Source organism: Capricornis sumatraensis, chromosome 20 (assembly GCF_032405125.1).
Source record: "Capricornis sumatraensis isolate serow.1 chromosome 20, serow.2, whole genome shotgun sequence".
Classification (NCBI taxonomy): Eukaryota; Metazoa; Chordata; class Mammalia; order Artiodactyla; family Bovidae; genus Capricornis; species Capricornis sumatraensis.
Genome location: NC_091088.1, coordinates 40051271 through 40066610, shown reverse-complemented (window position 1 = coordinate 40066610; position 15340 = coordinate 40051271). Strand labels below are relative to the sequence as shown.

The window sequence follows — 15340 nt, the reverse complement described above, 5'->3', positions numbered from 1 at the left end:
CCGTCAGCCCCCACTCTCGGGTCCCCACAATCCCCCATCTCCTGGACCCCTGCCCTCCCACGCCGTGATGGCCTGACGCGCAGCCGCGGCCGGGCCCCCCGCAAGGGCAGGTGAGGGCGGGGCCGGAGTTCCCGGCGCCCCGCCCCCAGCCCCGCCTGGCTAGAGGCCCCGCCTCTCCGAGGCCCCGCGGCGTGGGCCGCCACCTCCCCTTGCGGGAGCAGCCGAGCAGAGCGCCGCCGAGCGGCCAGCGGGCGGACGTTCGCTCCGCCCCCTCCCGGCCCGCCGCGCCGGCTCCCGCCTCCTCTCTCCACTCGCTCCCGCCTCCCTCCCTTTCCGCTGCTGAGGCGGCGGGAGCCGAGCCCGAGCGGACCGAACCGCGGCCGCAGCGGGGCGGCGGGTGCAGAGGCGGCGGCGCTGGTGCGGGAAGTCAGTCTGTCGTCGTCTCCGTCGGCGGCGGCGGCGGCGGCAATGCGGCGGCCCTGCTGAGCCCGCCAGCTCCGGGCGCCGGGAGCCAGCCGCGCGAGGCGGCTCGGGCCGGGCGGCAGCATGCGGAGCGGCGAGGAGCTGGACGGCTTCGAGGGCGAGGCCTCGAGCACCTCCATGATCTCGGGCGCCAGCAGCCCGTACCAGCCCACCACCGAGCCGGTGAGCCAGCGCCGCGGGCTGGCCGGCCTGCGCTGCGACCCCGACTACCTGCGCGGCGCGCTCGGCTGCCTCAAGGTCGCCCAAGTGGTAGGTGCCGGGCGGGGCCCCAGGTGCGGGCGGGCGGCCTAGCCGCGCGCCTTCCCTCGCTGCTCCCGCTTCAGGGGGCGCAGGCCCTGCCGGCCTCCACCGCGCTCCGGGCTTCCCATCGCCCAGCTCCATGCGCCCCCTCTTCTAGCCGGATCCCCGGGCTTCCCTCCCGCCTCCCTTGGGGACCCCGCCTTCCCCAGCCCTGCTGCCTCAGTTGTGCGCCTTCTTCCTGAACACCTGCCCTCGGGCCTACCTGTCCACGCCAGCCTTCGCTATCGCGAGCCTCTTTCACTGTTGGACTTGGTGGTCCGCGGAACCCGGCGGGGGTCACGCCTTCCCCTGGGTGCTGCTGGTCATAGCAACAACTTGTGTTAGGTTTTCGGGGGCCGCACATCCTCCACTGCTCAGGACCGTCGTCGTTTGTCTCTGGTGCCACTACTGGGAAAGGTTTCTTCCCCCGGTGCCCAGCAGAGTGCTGAGTATATGGTAGACGCTCAAATAAATGTTGGTTGAATGGAGGCATGTAGTCTAGATGCATTGAGGGAGCCCAACTCTGCCCGCAGAGTCTCCAGTTTATACTGCAGAGGTTTTGATTCCTTCTAATTAGCCCAGAAGATAGAACCGGCATCTCTGAATCTTCCGCCCCAGCACGGTGGCTGGCATTGCCCAGTTGGTACCCAGAGTTAAATCACTGCAGGAGGGCAGCCAGTTTTGGAGGTAATAGAAACAGAGAACTTTCTGTTGGGCTTGTCTATGGTAGAGCTCGTTCCTCAGAATACTTATTTTTAGCTTCCAGGGTGTTCAGGACAGTGTCCCCTCTGCCTCTCTTTTGTGGGTTTCTAACGAGCCTGTTTGGTTAGTTGCTTAGCTCTGTTTGTGGATAGAGCATGCTCTTGTTGGGACAAAACTGTGTCTCGGTATTCCCTGACACAGGTAGGCCTTCCGCTGAGGCCCCTTACAAAACTTCATTGACTTCTCAGCCAGAGAAGCCATTTGCACGGACCTGCACGGTATATGCATTTTGTTTCTTCCAAGCATTGGTCTCCTTGTGCTTACTTGAGTACGTTGGTAAAGGTTCCTTGGGAATCATTTAACGTGAATATCCTTTCAATAAAGGTCTCAGTGTTTGTAAATTGCAGAATCATAGCCTGTTTTATCTTTCTTTTGGGTGAAAGGCTTGTTCTGCTGATTGTGGGGTGGTAGTTTTTGAAGGGCTCTCAGGAAAGACAAACGGAGCAGGTTATTCCTCTCTAGAATTTTAAACTGACCTTATCTGTTAAACTGGAATGTTCTCAGAGATATATTGGTTCTGGACTTAGGCATTGCTGTTAGTAAAGAGAATGGAGAAGGTGGGGGAGGTGCCATTTACAAGAAGCAGCTAGCTGATGTTTGAGTACAGCGCAGATAATCACAAGTGAATAAAAGAGCTGGGAGAAAGGGAATTTGGACCCAGGTGGAATTTAGGGATCTTGTTAAGTACCTTGCTTTGTTCACTCGGACTTTTAAAGGTAAACAGACCTGCCACTTAAGGGATCTGGTAAAAGAATGAAATCCAGTAGTTTGTATAACATGTTAGCTATCACCTCATTGCTGGAATTTTGTCACCTAAGGCCATAAATGGAAACCAGTGATAAATGGTATTTATCATTGCCTTTTTGTAAGTTGCTATTTTTGGTAGAACTTTACTTTTCATCTGGAAGAACTTTGGTGTCCAGCTCCTAAAATCTCCCCTAACTCTTGCCTCTAGAATTTAAAGAGTGAGAGGTTGTCTTATATGTGGGTGAGTGAAGGACAGGGATCTGCTTGAAGGGTATGGCAACATGAAATAGTCTCCCATGCATTTAGCTTTTCAGCCTTGATTAAAAACTCAGGGTTTTTAGAGGGAAAACCCCTCCACAAAACTCCAAGAAATTGGACTCTTGACTTAAACTGGAAAAGAAAACAAGAGTCGTTATGAAGTTTTTTTTTTTTTGGCTGCCCCACATAGCATGTGGGATCTTAGTTCCCTGACCAGGAATCGAACCCATCTCTTCTGCCTTGGAAGCACTGGCAGCTTGGAGTCCTATTCACTGGACCACCAGAGAAATCCCTGAAGATATTTCTAAGATGTTGCAACATCCCATCAAGAAATATGTTTCATATAAGTTTTAATTCTGTGGCTTTTGTGAAAAGTTTGATTTTTTAAAATTTTGTTTTAGTCTTTAGAGACATTTTTTTTGTAGTCTGTGGCCTATTGCCACCTGTAGGTCCTTGCTCCAAGTGTGGTCGGCAGTAGTCCTAGCATCTAAGAGCTTGTTAGAATTGCAGAATCATAGGCTTCACCTCAGACCTTATGAATCATAATCTACAGTTTAGCAAGATTTGCCAGTTCTCCTGCACATTAGAGTTTGAGACTTACCTTTCTGTAATCATTTTTAGTGTTAAAACTTTATACCTGTGTATGCATGCTCAGTTGTGTCCGACTCTTCATGACCCCATGGGCTGTAGCCCGCCAGGCTCCTCTGTCTGTGGAATTTTCCAGGCAAAAGTACTGGAGCGAGTTGCCATTTCCTTCTCCAGGGTATCTTCCTGACCTGGGGATCAGACGTTTCTTGTATCTCCTACATTGGCAGGTGGGTTCTTTATCGGCTGAGCCACCAGGGAAGCTCTGTATCATTTTAGTGTTAAAACTTTATATACAGGTACTGGCTATCAGTTCTCTGTCAGAACCGTAAATAGTCAGCATCAAGGCTGGGGTTCTTCTGTAAAATAAGCCTATACCTCCCTCAGGATTAAGAGGATGAGGTAATAGGTGGAAATTAGCACCTAGCTTATTAGGTGCTTAGTTAGTGTGTAATAAAATGTTAGCTGTCACTGTTGCTAATTAATTAAAGAAACGTGATGAAAATGCCACCCCAAAATTATAACTAAATTTTTAAAAATAAACTTTCACCACCTCTCTGGTCCCTCTTTTTAAAAAAGTTTTAGTTATTTGTTTTTGGTTGCCCTGGGTCTTCGTTGCTATGCAAGATCTTTCTCTGGTTGCCAGAGAGAGGGCTACTCTTCACTGGTTGGGGAACATGGGCTCTAGAGCACACAGGCTTAGTTGCTCCGTAGCACGTGAAACTTCACAGACCAGAGATCCAGCTTGTGATCCCCAAATTGGCAGGCAGATTCTTATCCACTGCGTCGCCGGGGAAGTCCTAAAATTACATATTTGAACTAAAGATAGCTTACTTCCTAGTGATTTAAAAGTTAAATTGATCTTTTAAGTGGAACCTTATTTGATCATAAAACTAATCTGAAATAGCATGGAGATTAATCAGTGCATTTTCATAGTTTATATCGTTGGGGAGAATATCTCAAACAATGTGAATGTACTTTTTGTAGGAAAACAGTTGGTTTAAGCTGTAGATTTAAATACCTTCTTCTTCCTTTTGAATGTGGATTCTGTGAGTGCTTATTGGTTTTTAGCTCCCAGACATCATTTAATGAAATAGTTAATGTTTATTTATTGTTCATTGTTCTATTTTGATTTTGTTTTTTTCTCAAGCACACTTGGTTGAAAGCAGAATTTTGCTCTTATGGTGGGGAGGGGCACACTATCAATTATACCTTGATGTCAGGACAGTGTCAGAAAAGCACAGGCCCTCGGTGGGACAACTTTCTGAGTAATAATAACAGCGGACATCATTAATGAATGCTTACTCTCGTCACTTTTATGGATGAGAAAATTAGAGGCACAGAGGTTGTGACTCCTTTAAGGCCTCATGGTTGGTGGAACTGGGATTTGAACCCAGGCAGTATGCTCTTTAGGCTTTCCAGGTGGTGCTAGAAGTAAAGAACCTGCCTGCCAATGCAGGAGATATAAGAGATGTGGGTTCGATCCCTGGGTCAGGACGATCCCCAGAAGGAGGGCATGGCAACCCAGTCCAGTATTCTTGCCTGGAGAATCCCGTGGACAGAGGAGTCTGGCAGGCTATAGTCCATAGTGTTGCACAGAGTCAAACACGACTGAAGTGACTTAGCATGCACGCACACGTACTCTTTACTGCCTCCTGAACACATCACTTTGAGTTGTTCCACTGAGCAGGACAGACCTTGAGTCCAGGAACATTTCTCTGGTCTTTGGTCCACCCTTTTGGGTGATCTTTTGGCTGACTCTTACATGCTGAAATGATACGCTCTACAAGCATTTTGATTTCTCTGTGGCCATTGTGCTGTCCCTAGGAGAGCAGTTCCTGTGTAGTGTCCTGTTCCTCAGCCATTAGTCTTGCTCACTTTCTGCAGTGAGGGGATGGGCCTTGTCAAAAGAGCCAAGACCAGAATCAGCATTTAAGTTCCTAAAACACCCCTCAGCGAGCTCTTTTGCATCAGATTCCTTTCTTTCTTTCCTTTCCTTCTTTCCTTCTCTCTCTCTTTTCTCTCTTCCTTCCTTCCTTTCATCACTTGTATTAATGTTTTTGGGCTGTGCTGCCCAGCTTGAGGGATATTACTTCCCCAACCAGGGTTGGAACCCGTGCCATCTGCAGTGGGAGTCTTAACCACTGGACCATCTGGGAAGTCCCTGAATCCCTTTCTGAAGTTCCTCCCATGCCTGATTGACCTTCTGACCTTGCATTGCATTTGTCTAGGACTATTTTTTAAAACAAAGTTGGGTAGTAGGTGATGTTTAAATTCAGACTTTAGCTCTGCTGATCGCCTTGAAATCTCTTAATCCCATTGTGATTTGGCTTCTCCCATAGTAAAATGTCAGAGAAGGCAATGGCACCCTACTCTAGTACTCTTGCCTGGGAAATCCCATGGGTGGAGGAGCCTGGTAGGCTGCAGTCCATGGGGTCGTGAGGAGTCAGACATGACTTCACTTACACTTTTCACTTTCATGCATTGGAGAAGGAAATGGCAACCCACTCCAGTGTTCTTGCCTGGAGAATCCCAGGGATGGGGGAGCCTGGTGGGCTGCCGTCTATGGGGTTATACAGAGTCGGACACTACTGAAGTGGTTTAGCAGCAGCTTAGCAGCATAGTAAAATGTGAGTGGTAATGACTGAACGTTTGTGAACGTTTGGGGAATTATAAGAACTAAAGGGGTTAATGTTTGGCAGGTGCTTTCTTAGGTAACTCAGTGACCACTGTGAGTATTTGCATTTCAGGGTTGGGTAATAATGTATCTTTTATTTGATAGAAACTGTGTCAGTTTTTCATCCCAGGCTGGGGAGCACAGTTCCTGCTTTGCTGACTACACTGAAGCAGGGTGGGGACCTGCAGAGAATGACAGGTGAAATAGTTCCATTGCATGAGATTCTCACATGTACCTTAAGGTGAGAATAGTTAGAATAGTTTTATTTTCCCTTGGGAATTTTGTTATCTTTGAAAGTTGTGTTCCTGCTCAAAAACTTGGAGTCAAGGAAATTCTAGCAGAAAATCGAAGATTAAAACCATTCATAAGTTTTTTTTTTTTTAGTTTTTTATTTTTTTAATTTTAAAATCTTTAATTCTTACATGTGTTCCCAAACATGAACCCCCCTCCCACCTCCCTCCCCATAACATCTCTGTGGGTCATCCCCATGCACCAGCCCTAAGCATGCTGTATCCTGCGTCAGACATAGACTGGCGATTCAATTCTTACATGATAGTATACATGTTAGAATGCCATTCTCCCAAATCATCCCACCCTCTCCCTCTCCCTCTGAGTCCAAAAGTCCGTTATACACAGCTGTGTCTTTTTTCCTGTCTTGCATACAGGGTCGTCATTGACATCTTTCTAAATTCCATATATATGTGTTAGTATACTGTATTGGTGTTTTTCTTTCTGGCTTACTTCACTCTGTATAATCGGCTCCAGTTTCATCCATCTCATCAGAACTGATTCAAATGAATTCTTTTTAACGGCTGAGTAATACTCCATTGTGTACATGTACCACAGCTTTCTTATGCATTCATCTGCTGATGGACATCTAGGTTGTTTCCATGTCCTGGCTATTATAAACAGTGCTGCGATGAACATTGGGGTACATGTGTCTCTTTCAGTTCTGGTTTCCTCGGTGTGTATGCCCAGCAGTGGGATTGCTGGGTCATAAGGCAGTTCTATTTGCAATTTTTTAAGGAATCTCCACACTGTTCTCCAAAGTGGCTGTACTAGTTTGCATTCCCACCAACAGTGTAGGAGGGTTCCCTTTTCTCCACACCCTCTCCAGCATTTATAAAACCATTCATAAGTTTTTATGATGCTTAAAATAGTAAAATTATCATTCAAGGCCTCAGAAAAATGTCTAGTACACGTCTGTTTAAAACCAGACAAAGACAGTTCAAGAAAAGAACACTCCAGACCATGTTCATCCTCATGAACACAGGCACAAAAATCCTCAACAAATATGAGGAAATCGAATCCAGCAATGTTATGTAGAAAGAATAGTACATCACAATCATTGTGGTTTGTCCCAGGAACAAAAGGCTGGTTCAGTTTTCCAAAATCAGGCGATAGAATCCACCATGCTAACAGTTTAAAGGGCAAAAAACACTTGATTATGTCAGTGCAGAAAAAAAAAAACTTTTGAGAAAATTCAGTATTCATTCATGATAAATGTTGCCAAGCAAACCTGGAAAAGGGCATCTGCGAGATATCTACAGCTAACATACTTGGTGGTGAGAGAATACTTTCCCCTTAAGATGGGGAGCAAGGGAGTGAAGTCTGTTCTCACCACTGCTATTCCGCATCCTACTGGAAGTGCTAGCCAGTGCAGGAAAAGTAAATAGAAGGCATTCAGATTGGAAAGAAAGAACAGCTGTCCTATTTGCAGATGGCCTGATTGTCTATGTAGACAGTCCCATGGGAATCAATAAAAAGAAAAGCTCCAAGGACTAATGTGTGAGTTAGCAAGGTCAACACACAAAAATCAATCATATTTTTATATCCTAATAATAAATCACTGGAAGCTGAAATTGGGGGCGGGGGAGCAACCCTTGTCAGTTACGATAGCTCTGAAACAAATGAAATAGGTCTAAATCTAATAAAACGTGTACGGGATCTGAAAGCTATGAAGCACTAAAGGAGGAAATCAAAGACTACCGATATAAGTGGGCAGACATATTCATGAATTGGAGGACTCAATATAGTTATTAAAATATCTTTTCTCCACAAATTGACCTCTAGGTTTAACATAATCCCAAAATCCCAGCAAGGTTTTTTTTTTTTTTTTTTTTTTTTTTAAGAGACAAGATGATTCTAAAATTGATATGCAAAGTCAAGTTAATCAGGTAGAGGAGTGGTGAAGGATTGGTTTCCAGGGCAGAGGAAACAGCAATGTGAAGAGAGAATGCAGAGTTCAGGGGTATGTGTAGGGGGAAGGAGGTTGAGGAGGGGTTCTGAGAGTACGGGCTTTATGTCTCTTATCACTGCAAGACTTTGAGCCATTGCTTGTTCACTTCAGGCCACAAGCAGGTCTCCTTGTTTGTAAATCGAAGCTGATCAGAGCACTACTGGCACGGCACCTGTGAGCCTTCTGTACAAAGTCCTTAGCAGAGTGTCTCTCACACAGAAGTCACGTGAACCTGTTGGCACTGTCACACATCTCTGAAATGTCCTAGTTGGGAAACTGGGCGACCAAGGGTCAGGGTGGAAGGGAGACTCATTTTTCACTGTATGACTCTTCATCCTTTTGTATATCACATGCAAATATCTTCTATTCAAATATTCCCAGGGCGTCAGCTGTCACTAGCTCTACCTCAGGATAGATTAGCCTTAAAGCTGTTATGCCAATCATAATGTTTAGTTAACCTCTTATTACTTTCCTTACTTTGTAATTTGGAGGCCCTTGGGGAGAATGACTTCTATAATACAGACATCTTGAAGAAACTTGAAGCTTAGGAAGTTTTTCAGTCTATCTTCCTTAAAAAAAAAAAGCCTTCAGCGTAATAGCAGGTGCTTAGTACATTTGTTGATGCTAATGGGAAAACTTCTTGCATCTGAAAGGAATTTACCCTATAGCATGGTGACTATAGTTAATAATACTGTATTGCAATTGAAAGTTGCTAAGATAATAGATCTGATAGGCTCTCACAGGAAAAAATTTTTAACTATGTATAATGATGCATGTTAAATAAGACCTACTGTGCTGATCATGTGGTGATAATGTCTACATCATTATTGATACAGATATTTGTATATAGAGATATTGAATCATTCTGTTGTACACCCTGTTATAATGTTATATGCCAGGTAAATCTCAATGGAAAAAGAAAACATTGTAACTTAGAAGGAAATTAGGGAAAAAAATCTTAGGCAATGAAAAGAATTTTGGAATTTTTCCCTTCCAAAGACTGCATTAGATCCCCTGATCATGGTTTCCCCTGATCATGATTTCCAATTTTTGCTAAAAAGAAGGATCCTTCAGTAAATGTCCTGCATTCTTCTTTTGAATTGTTACTATTTTGGTGGTGGTGGTGTTAAATTTCAAGTAGTACTTCTACTAGATCAAAGGGCAATATCATTACATTTCTGAACATTAAAAAAAAAAATTATGAACTTGGTCCTACAACATACCTAAAGTTCTCAGTTTATTCCAAGTTACCAATGTCCATACCCACAAGAACCTCCAGTGGGAAATGGTGAGCTCGGTAAGACCTTCAGGACTCCTCTTGGGTCCCAGGACCAAATTAATTCTCAGCTGACAGCTCTGGAAGACCTTTGTTTTTTCTTTCTTTCTTTTTTTTAAAATTTCCTTTCCATTTTATTGCCATATGTGTGTGAGTGCTCTGTCACTCAGTCGTGTCCCGACTCTTTGTGACCCTATGGACTGTAGTCTACCAGTCTCCTCTGTCCATATGATTTTTCAGGCGAGAAAATACCGGAGTGGCTTGGTTTATTGAGATATGCTTAACATAAGCACTGTAAGTTTAAGGTATACAGCATGATGATTTAATTCACATACATCATGAAATGGTTGCCACAGTTAACTTTAATGAACAGCCCTCTCCTATAGATAAAAATTAAAGAAATAGAGGGCTTGCCTGGCGGTCCAGTAGTTAAGACTCGGTGCTTTCACTGCAGTGGGCGTAGGTTCAATCCCTGATCTGAGAACGAAGACCCCACATGCCATGTGGCACAGCCAAAAAAAAGAAGAAATAGAAAAAATCTTTTTTGCCTTGTGACTAGAAAAACTCAGAATTTACTCTCTTGACAACTTTCATATATAACAATAGCAATGTTAATTATACTTACTCTATTGTACATAACATTCCTAGTACTTACTTATCTTGTAACTAGAAGTTTGTACCTTTTGATTGCCTTCATTCCTTCCCTTCTTCCATCTCTGGTAGCCACAATTCTGATCTCTTTTTCTATGAGTTTAATTTTGAAGTATAATTGACCTACAACACTGTGCTGGGGCTTCCCAGGGGGCGCTGCTGGTAAAGAATCAGCCTGCCAGTGCGGGAGACATAAGAGACGCGGGTTTAATCCCTGGGTCGGGAAGACCCCCTGGAGGAGGGCATGGCAACCCACTCTAGTATTCTTGTCTGAAGAACCCCATGGACAGAGGAGTCTGGCGGGCTGCTGTCCATGGGATCGCACAAAGCTGGACACTACTGAAGTGACTTAGCATGCACACACTGTTAGTTCCTGTTATATACAAGATAGAGTTTGATATTTCTATACATTTCTAAGTTATCATGATGATGAATTTTTTTCTTAATTAGAAAGTTCTAAGAGCCTTTCTCAGGTCATGGCACCTCAGAGGATGCTTAGAGGGGTCAAGGGGTCAGGCGTACACGCCCTGTCAGATCCGTGAGGATTCTCCTGGTAGAATGAATGGGTGCTTTCCTGCGTGCTGGGGAGAGGCATATTCCAGCCTCTGGAATTAGTGCTGCGTTTACCTGAGCTCCAGCACAGGTAATGGGGTGTGTGATTCACCCCATTAAGGGCTGAGGTCTGTGTGGTGGCCAGAGCAGTTTATTTTCCATGATGGTCCATTTAGCTTCCTGAGCTGTTGAAATGACTGAAAATACCAGCATTCTGGCCTTCAACCCACACCTATCACTCGCTGACTCTTTATCCTTACTCCTAGAAGTAGCTTCAAATCCTTTTGTAGAATGATGTCATGTGTCTTTAGAAAATAAAGTTGTTTATTAGAGAATAGAGCAACAGTCAAAGGCCTGATCACAGATCCTACATTTTCCCAGACAGCCCTGATTTCCTGTGCTGTCTCAGACTCTATGTAAGTACATCCTAAGTTAAAAAAAAATTATTGTACTTTAAATTATGAAATAGTCCAGTCATTGAAATCAGAGCCGCAAGGGCTCATATATTGACAGTGTGTTCTGAGGTTTTTCTTTGGAAAGTAAGAATATTCCTGGGGGACAGGCTGTATTTGCAGAGATAAAAGCGGGTGAGACAAGTTGGGATTTGGATTCGTTAGCAGAGTCTAAGGAGGAGAATAGACCGGGAAAGGCAGAGAATGAGAGAGCAAGACACCTCTGGGTGAGGGCATGGCCTCAGCATCTCATGTGGTGGCCAGGAGCCAGTTTACACTTTCAGAGGCTCAGTTGAAAGTGGTCCAGAGCTGGGAGCAGGCCTGTAGCTGACCGAAGAGGGGGCAGATGAGTAGTACAGAAGTCAGAAAGTGACACCTCTTTTGGGAGAAGAGCTTGCCTTTTTAGCATTTGGAAACCGTCTTATTGTGAAACAGTTTAATTTCTTTTTTTTTTAAATGCTATTTTTAAAGCTATAATGGAGGTAACAAAATATCCTTTACTATTGAAAATATTTTTAGCATAGTCTTGTTTAGTTGCTAACTCATGTACAACTCTTTTGCGACCCCCAAGGACAGTAGCCCACCAGGCTCCTCTGTCCATGGGATTTCCCAGGCAAGAATACTGAAGTGGGTTGCCATTTCCTTCTCCGTGAATGGCTCTTTCTTAAGAGCACCTCGAGGCTGGGAGAGATGTAAACAGATAGTTGCAGTATAGCGCAGGGGTGATGTAGGTACAGATTGCTGTGGGCACGTTAGACCAGGAACATTACAGCGTGGAGGTTACAAGCGATCACACTAAAGTGGGATAGCCAAGATTCAACTTCAGGCCCTGCCAGTCACACACTGGGTAACCTTTGAAACTGTTCACCTCAGAACTAGAACTTGAGCCCATACACAGGGACCAGAACCTGGGCAAACCCCACAGTCTTCCAATTGAGATCACACACCTGGTTTCAGAACTTAATGAAGCTCATCTCAGGAAGAATTCAGTGAGAGAGAAAGTGATAGGTAAGAATTGGATTATTTAGAGAGAGAAACACACGTCGCAGACAGAGTGTCGTCTATCTCAAAATGTAAGAACGGCGCAGTTTAACTTCTTGGGGGGGAGGATTTTTGTGTGAAAAATTCTCACGTAAAAGGAGGCCCAGCCCTCATCTCAGCTCCTCCCGTGTGTGGCCTTGTTTGCTCACATTAGATGGTCGAGTCTGTCACTCGTTTTCAGAGTGGGGGTGTCCCCTGGGAGCCCTAAGGTTGTTAGTATAAAAGTGCGAGATTGAGAGTCAGACTGAGGGACTGTGTACCAATTGTATTTCAGAAAACCTCATATAAAGCCCAGCATCAATTTCTTTTTTTTTTTATTTCTTCTTATTTTAAATTGGAGGATAATTCTGCTATTCAACAGTGTGAATCAGCCATAAGTATGTATGTGTGTATATATATATATTCTCCCTCATGAGCCTCCCTCTCTCTCCCCCCACAATTTCTTTTTTGACTAGGGTTTTAAGGTCCTGATTATTTCACTTGACCAGAAACTTTGATTTACATATTCCTGTCTCAGAGTCTTTGCATTTGAAGTTCAGTCTTCATAGACCGCCCCCCCACCCCGCCCCCCGTCCCCTCTCCGCCATCCATCCCTTCCCCAGAATGCCCACTTGGCTCTGTTCTTCAGAACTGCTGTTCTCCTGTTCTGTGCAGGAGACCTTCCCTGACCACCCTGTCAAAAGTAGGACGTTCCCCCAGTCCCGCTTTTTATCCCCTTCACCCTGCTTTACTTTGCTTTGCAGCATTTACTACCCAACTAGAATTTCAACTCCACCAGAGCTGAAGCTTTGTGTTTTGAGTTCCCTGCTATATCCCCAGTGTCTAAAACAGTCCCTGCCCATAGAGAGACCCTGAATAAACAGGTGAATATACATATTTGTTTCATAGAAGAAAGAAAAAAAAGTCACAGTTTATGTAGTATTTAACATAGTTCCTAAAAGGTCCAATTGTTTGAAAACATGGAATCTATCAGAGAACAATAACATGTATTTCTAAGCAGAGAAACTGGACTCTGTTGTAAACGGAAAATATTGGAGAGAAAGTATAGAAACAAAATGCCTTTGTAATTCTTTTTTCTTTTTTAAACCGTGAGTTTTAAAAGTGTGTAGAGTGCTACTAGGAAACAGAAGCTTTTGCTTAGGAGACAGATTTTTGTAAAAGAAGAGGAAACCATAAGAGGCTTTGCCAAACTTTCTGCTTAGGAAAGTATAAAATGAAAACCAGGGGTTCTGTAATTATTATTAAAGTTGTCTGCTTTCTGATTGACTTGCTGGGCGAGAGGGTCACTCAGGATCTGCCAAGTCAGTGTTTTGAAAATCCTTAGAGCAGACACTTAACACGTGCAAAGAAGAAGTCACAACTGAGAGTCCTTGTGCTTGTTTTTATGGCATTCTCTGGTGAAACCAGAAGAATAGCAGTTCTGTGAGGCCGGAGAAGGGGAGGCCTTGATCTTCACTGAAGACTGCAGAGGCCCGTAGGAAATGCTGGCATCCAGAATGATGTCTCTGAGCATTTCAAACAGTTGGTTCAATTTGGGAATTCAGTGGGTTAATAAACACTTAAAATGTTGGGTTTAATCAAACGTGGATCATTTTGGATGCTTTCTTTCTTGCCACTACGATTTGATGACTGGTGCAGGGGAAGCCTTCATTTTTGTGGTTTCCCGTTTATTCCAGCACAGCTATGAAAAACAGTTTAAGGCTAAAAGTTTTTTGTGCCAGTGGAAAAAAAACAAACCTCAGGAACAATGGCTCTTCCAGCAGTAGTTGCTTCTTTATAGCTGGTCTACTTTCAACCATTTTTGGTCCAAGCTCTACACAGTGTGTATAATTTCATATTAAGAGCTGGCTAAATAATTTTAGAGTTAGATCAAGGTCAGTAACTAGATTTTGGTAAAAATTCTAACATATTCTTTCCATTTGAAAAAAGAACTCTGTGCTTTATATATGTGTTGAACACCTAGGCTGGGCCAGGTGCTAATGTACCTCCATCAATAGGACACAAAGCCCTGCCTCTGAGGGGCTTGGAGGGTTTGATGTGAGGCAGAAAAGGTACACCATCCGTCCTGACCACTGGAGCCAAGTGCTCTACTAGTGGCCCAGGACAGTGGGCTTCCTAGGAAGCCCTTGTGGGAAATGGACATATTTGCACATTGAATGGCTAGAGCCTGGAATCAGGTATGGTGTGTCCTGTGGAGAAGGAGTATACCAGCTCCTGGGAGTCACGCGTGAGCGTGAAATGGGTGAGAAGGAGGTGCAGGTATGGTTCACCGGGCAAAGGTATGGAAGGGCAGGGATGGGGGAGGGTGGGGGGCACCGAAATGGGGCCCAGCTTGTTAGGCTAATGGACTTGAATCTTCTGAAAGAGATGAGCGGGCAGAGCGGTGGCTGTTGAGCACTTGCAGTGTGGCCAGTATGAACTTGAGGTGCTGTTGCTCCCTCAAGTCTCCCAGTGGGGTCTACTCTTTGCGACCCCATGGACTGCAGCAGGCGGCCTCTCTGTCCCTCATAGTTTTCCAAAGTTTGCCTAAGCTCATGTCCATTGAATCGGTGATGCCATCCAGCTGTCTCCTCTGATGCCCTTTTCTCCTTCTGCCCTCAGTCTTTCCTAGCATCACGGACTTTTCCAATGAGTTGGCTGTTCGCATCAGATGACCAAAATACTGGAGTTTCAGCTTCAGCATCAGTCCTTCCTACAAGTATTCAGGGTTGATTTCCCTCAAGATTTGACTGGTTTGATCTCCTTGCTGTCCGAGGGACTCTCAGGAGTCTTCTCCAGCACTGCAGTTTGAAGGCATCAGTTCTTCAGCACTTGGCCTTCTGTAATTACGGTTCGACTCTCACAACCATATGTGACCCCTGGGAGAACCATAGCCTTGACTATATGGACCTTTGTCAGCAAAGTAATGTCTCTGCTTTTCAACACACTGTCTAGGTTTGTCATAGCTTTCAGCCCAGAAGCAATAGTCTTCTGATTTCATGGCTGCAGTCACTGTCTGCAGTGGGTTTGGAATCCAAGAAGAGGAATTCTGTCACTACTTCCACATTTTCCCCTTCTATTTGCCATGCAGCAATGGGGCCAGATGCCATGATCTTAGTTTTTCAATATTTCGTTTTAAGCCAGTTCTTTCACTCTACTCCTTCACCCTCATCGTGAGGCTCTTTAGTTCCTCTTCGACTTCTGCCATTAGAGTGGTATCATCCATATATCTGAGATTGTTGATGTTTCTCCTGCCTGTCTTGATTCCAGCTTGTAACTCATCCAGCCTGGTATTGCTCATGATGTGCTCTAGGTTAAACTAACATATAGGTTAAACTAACAGGGTTGCAGCAGATGGT

At 44.8% G+C, this 15340-nt stretch overlaps 1 protein-coding gene across 1 annotated transcript in view; it reads left to right on the top strand.

Moving 5' to 3' along the window:
* The first annotated feature begins 546 nt into the window (after nt 1-546).
* Nucleotides 547-15340, top strand: part of CMTM4 (CKLF like MARVEL transmembrane domain containing 4) — a 73543-nt gene continuing 58749 nt past the window's right edge. The window contains exon 1 of the mRNA XM_068993260.1: nt 547-732. Within this exon, the coding sequence (XP_068849361.1) occupies nt 547-732 (186 nt within the window). The remainder of the gene's footprint in view (nt 733-15340) is intronic.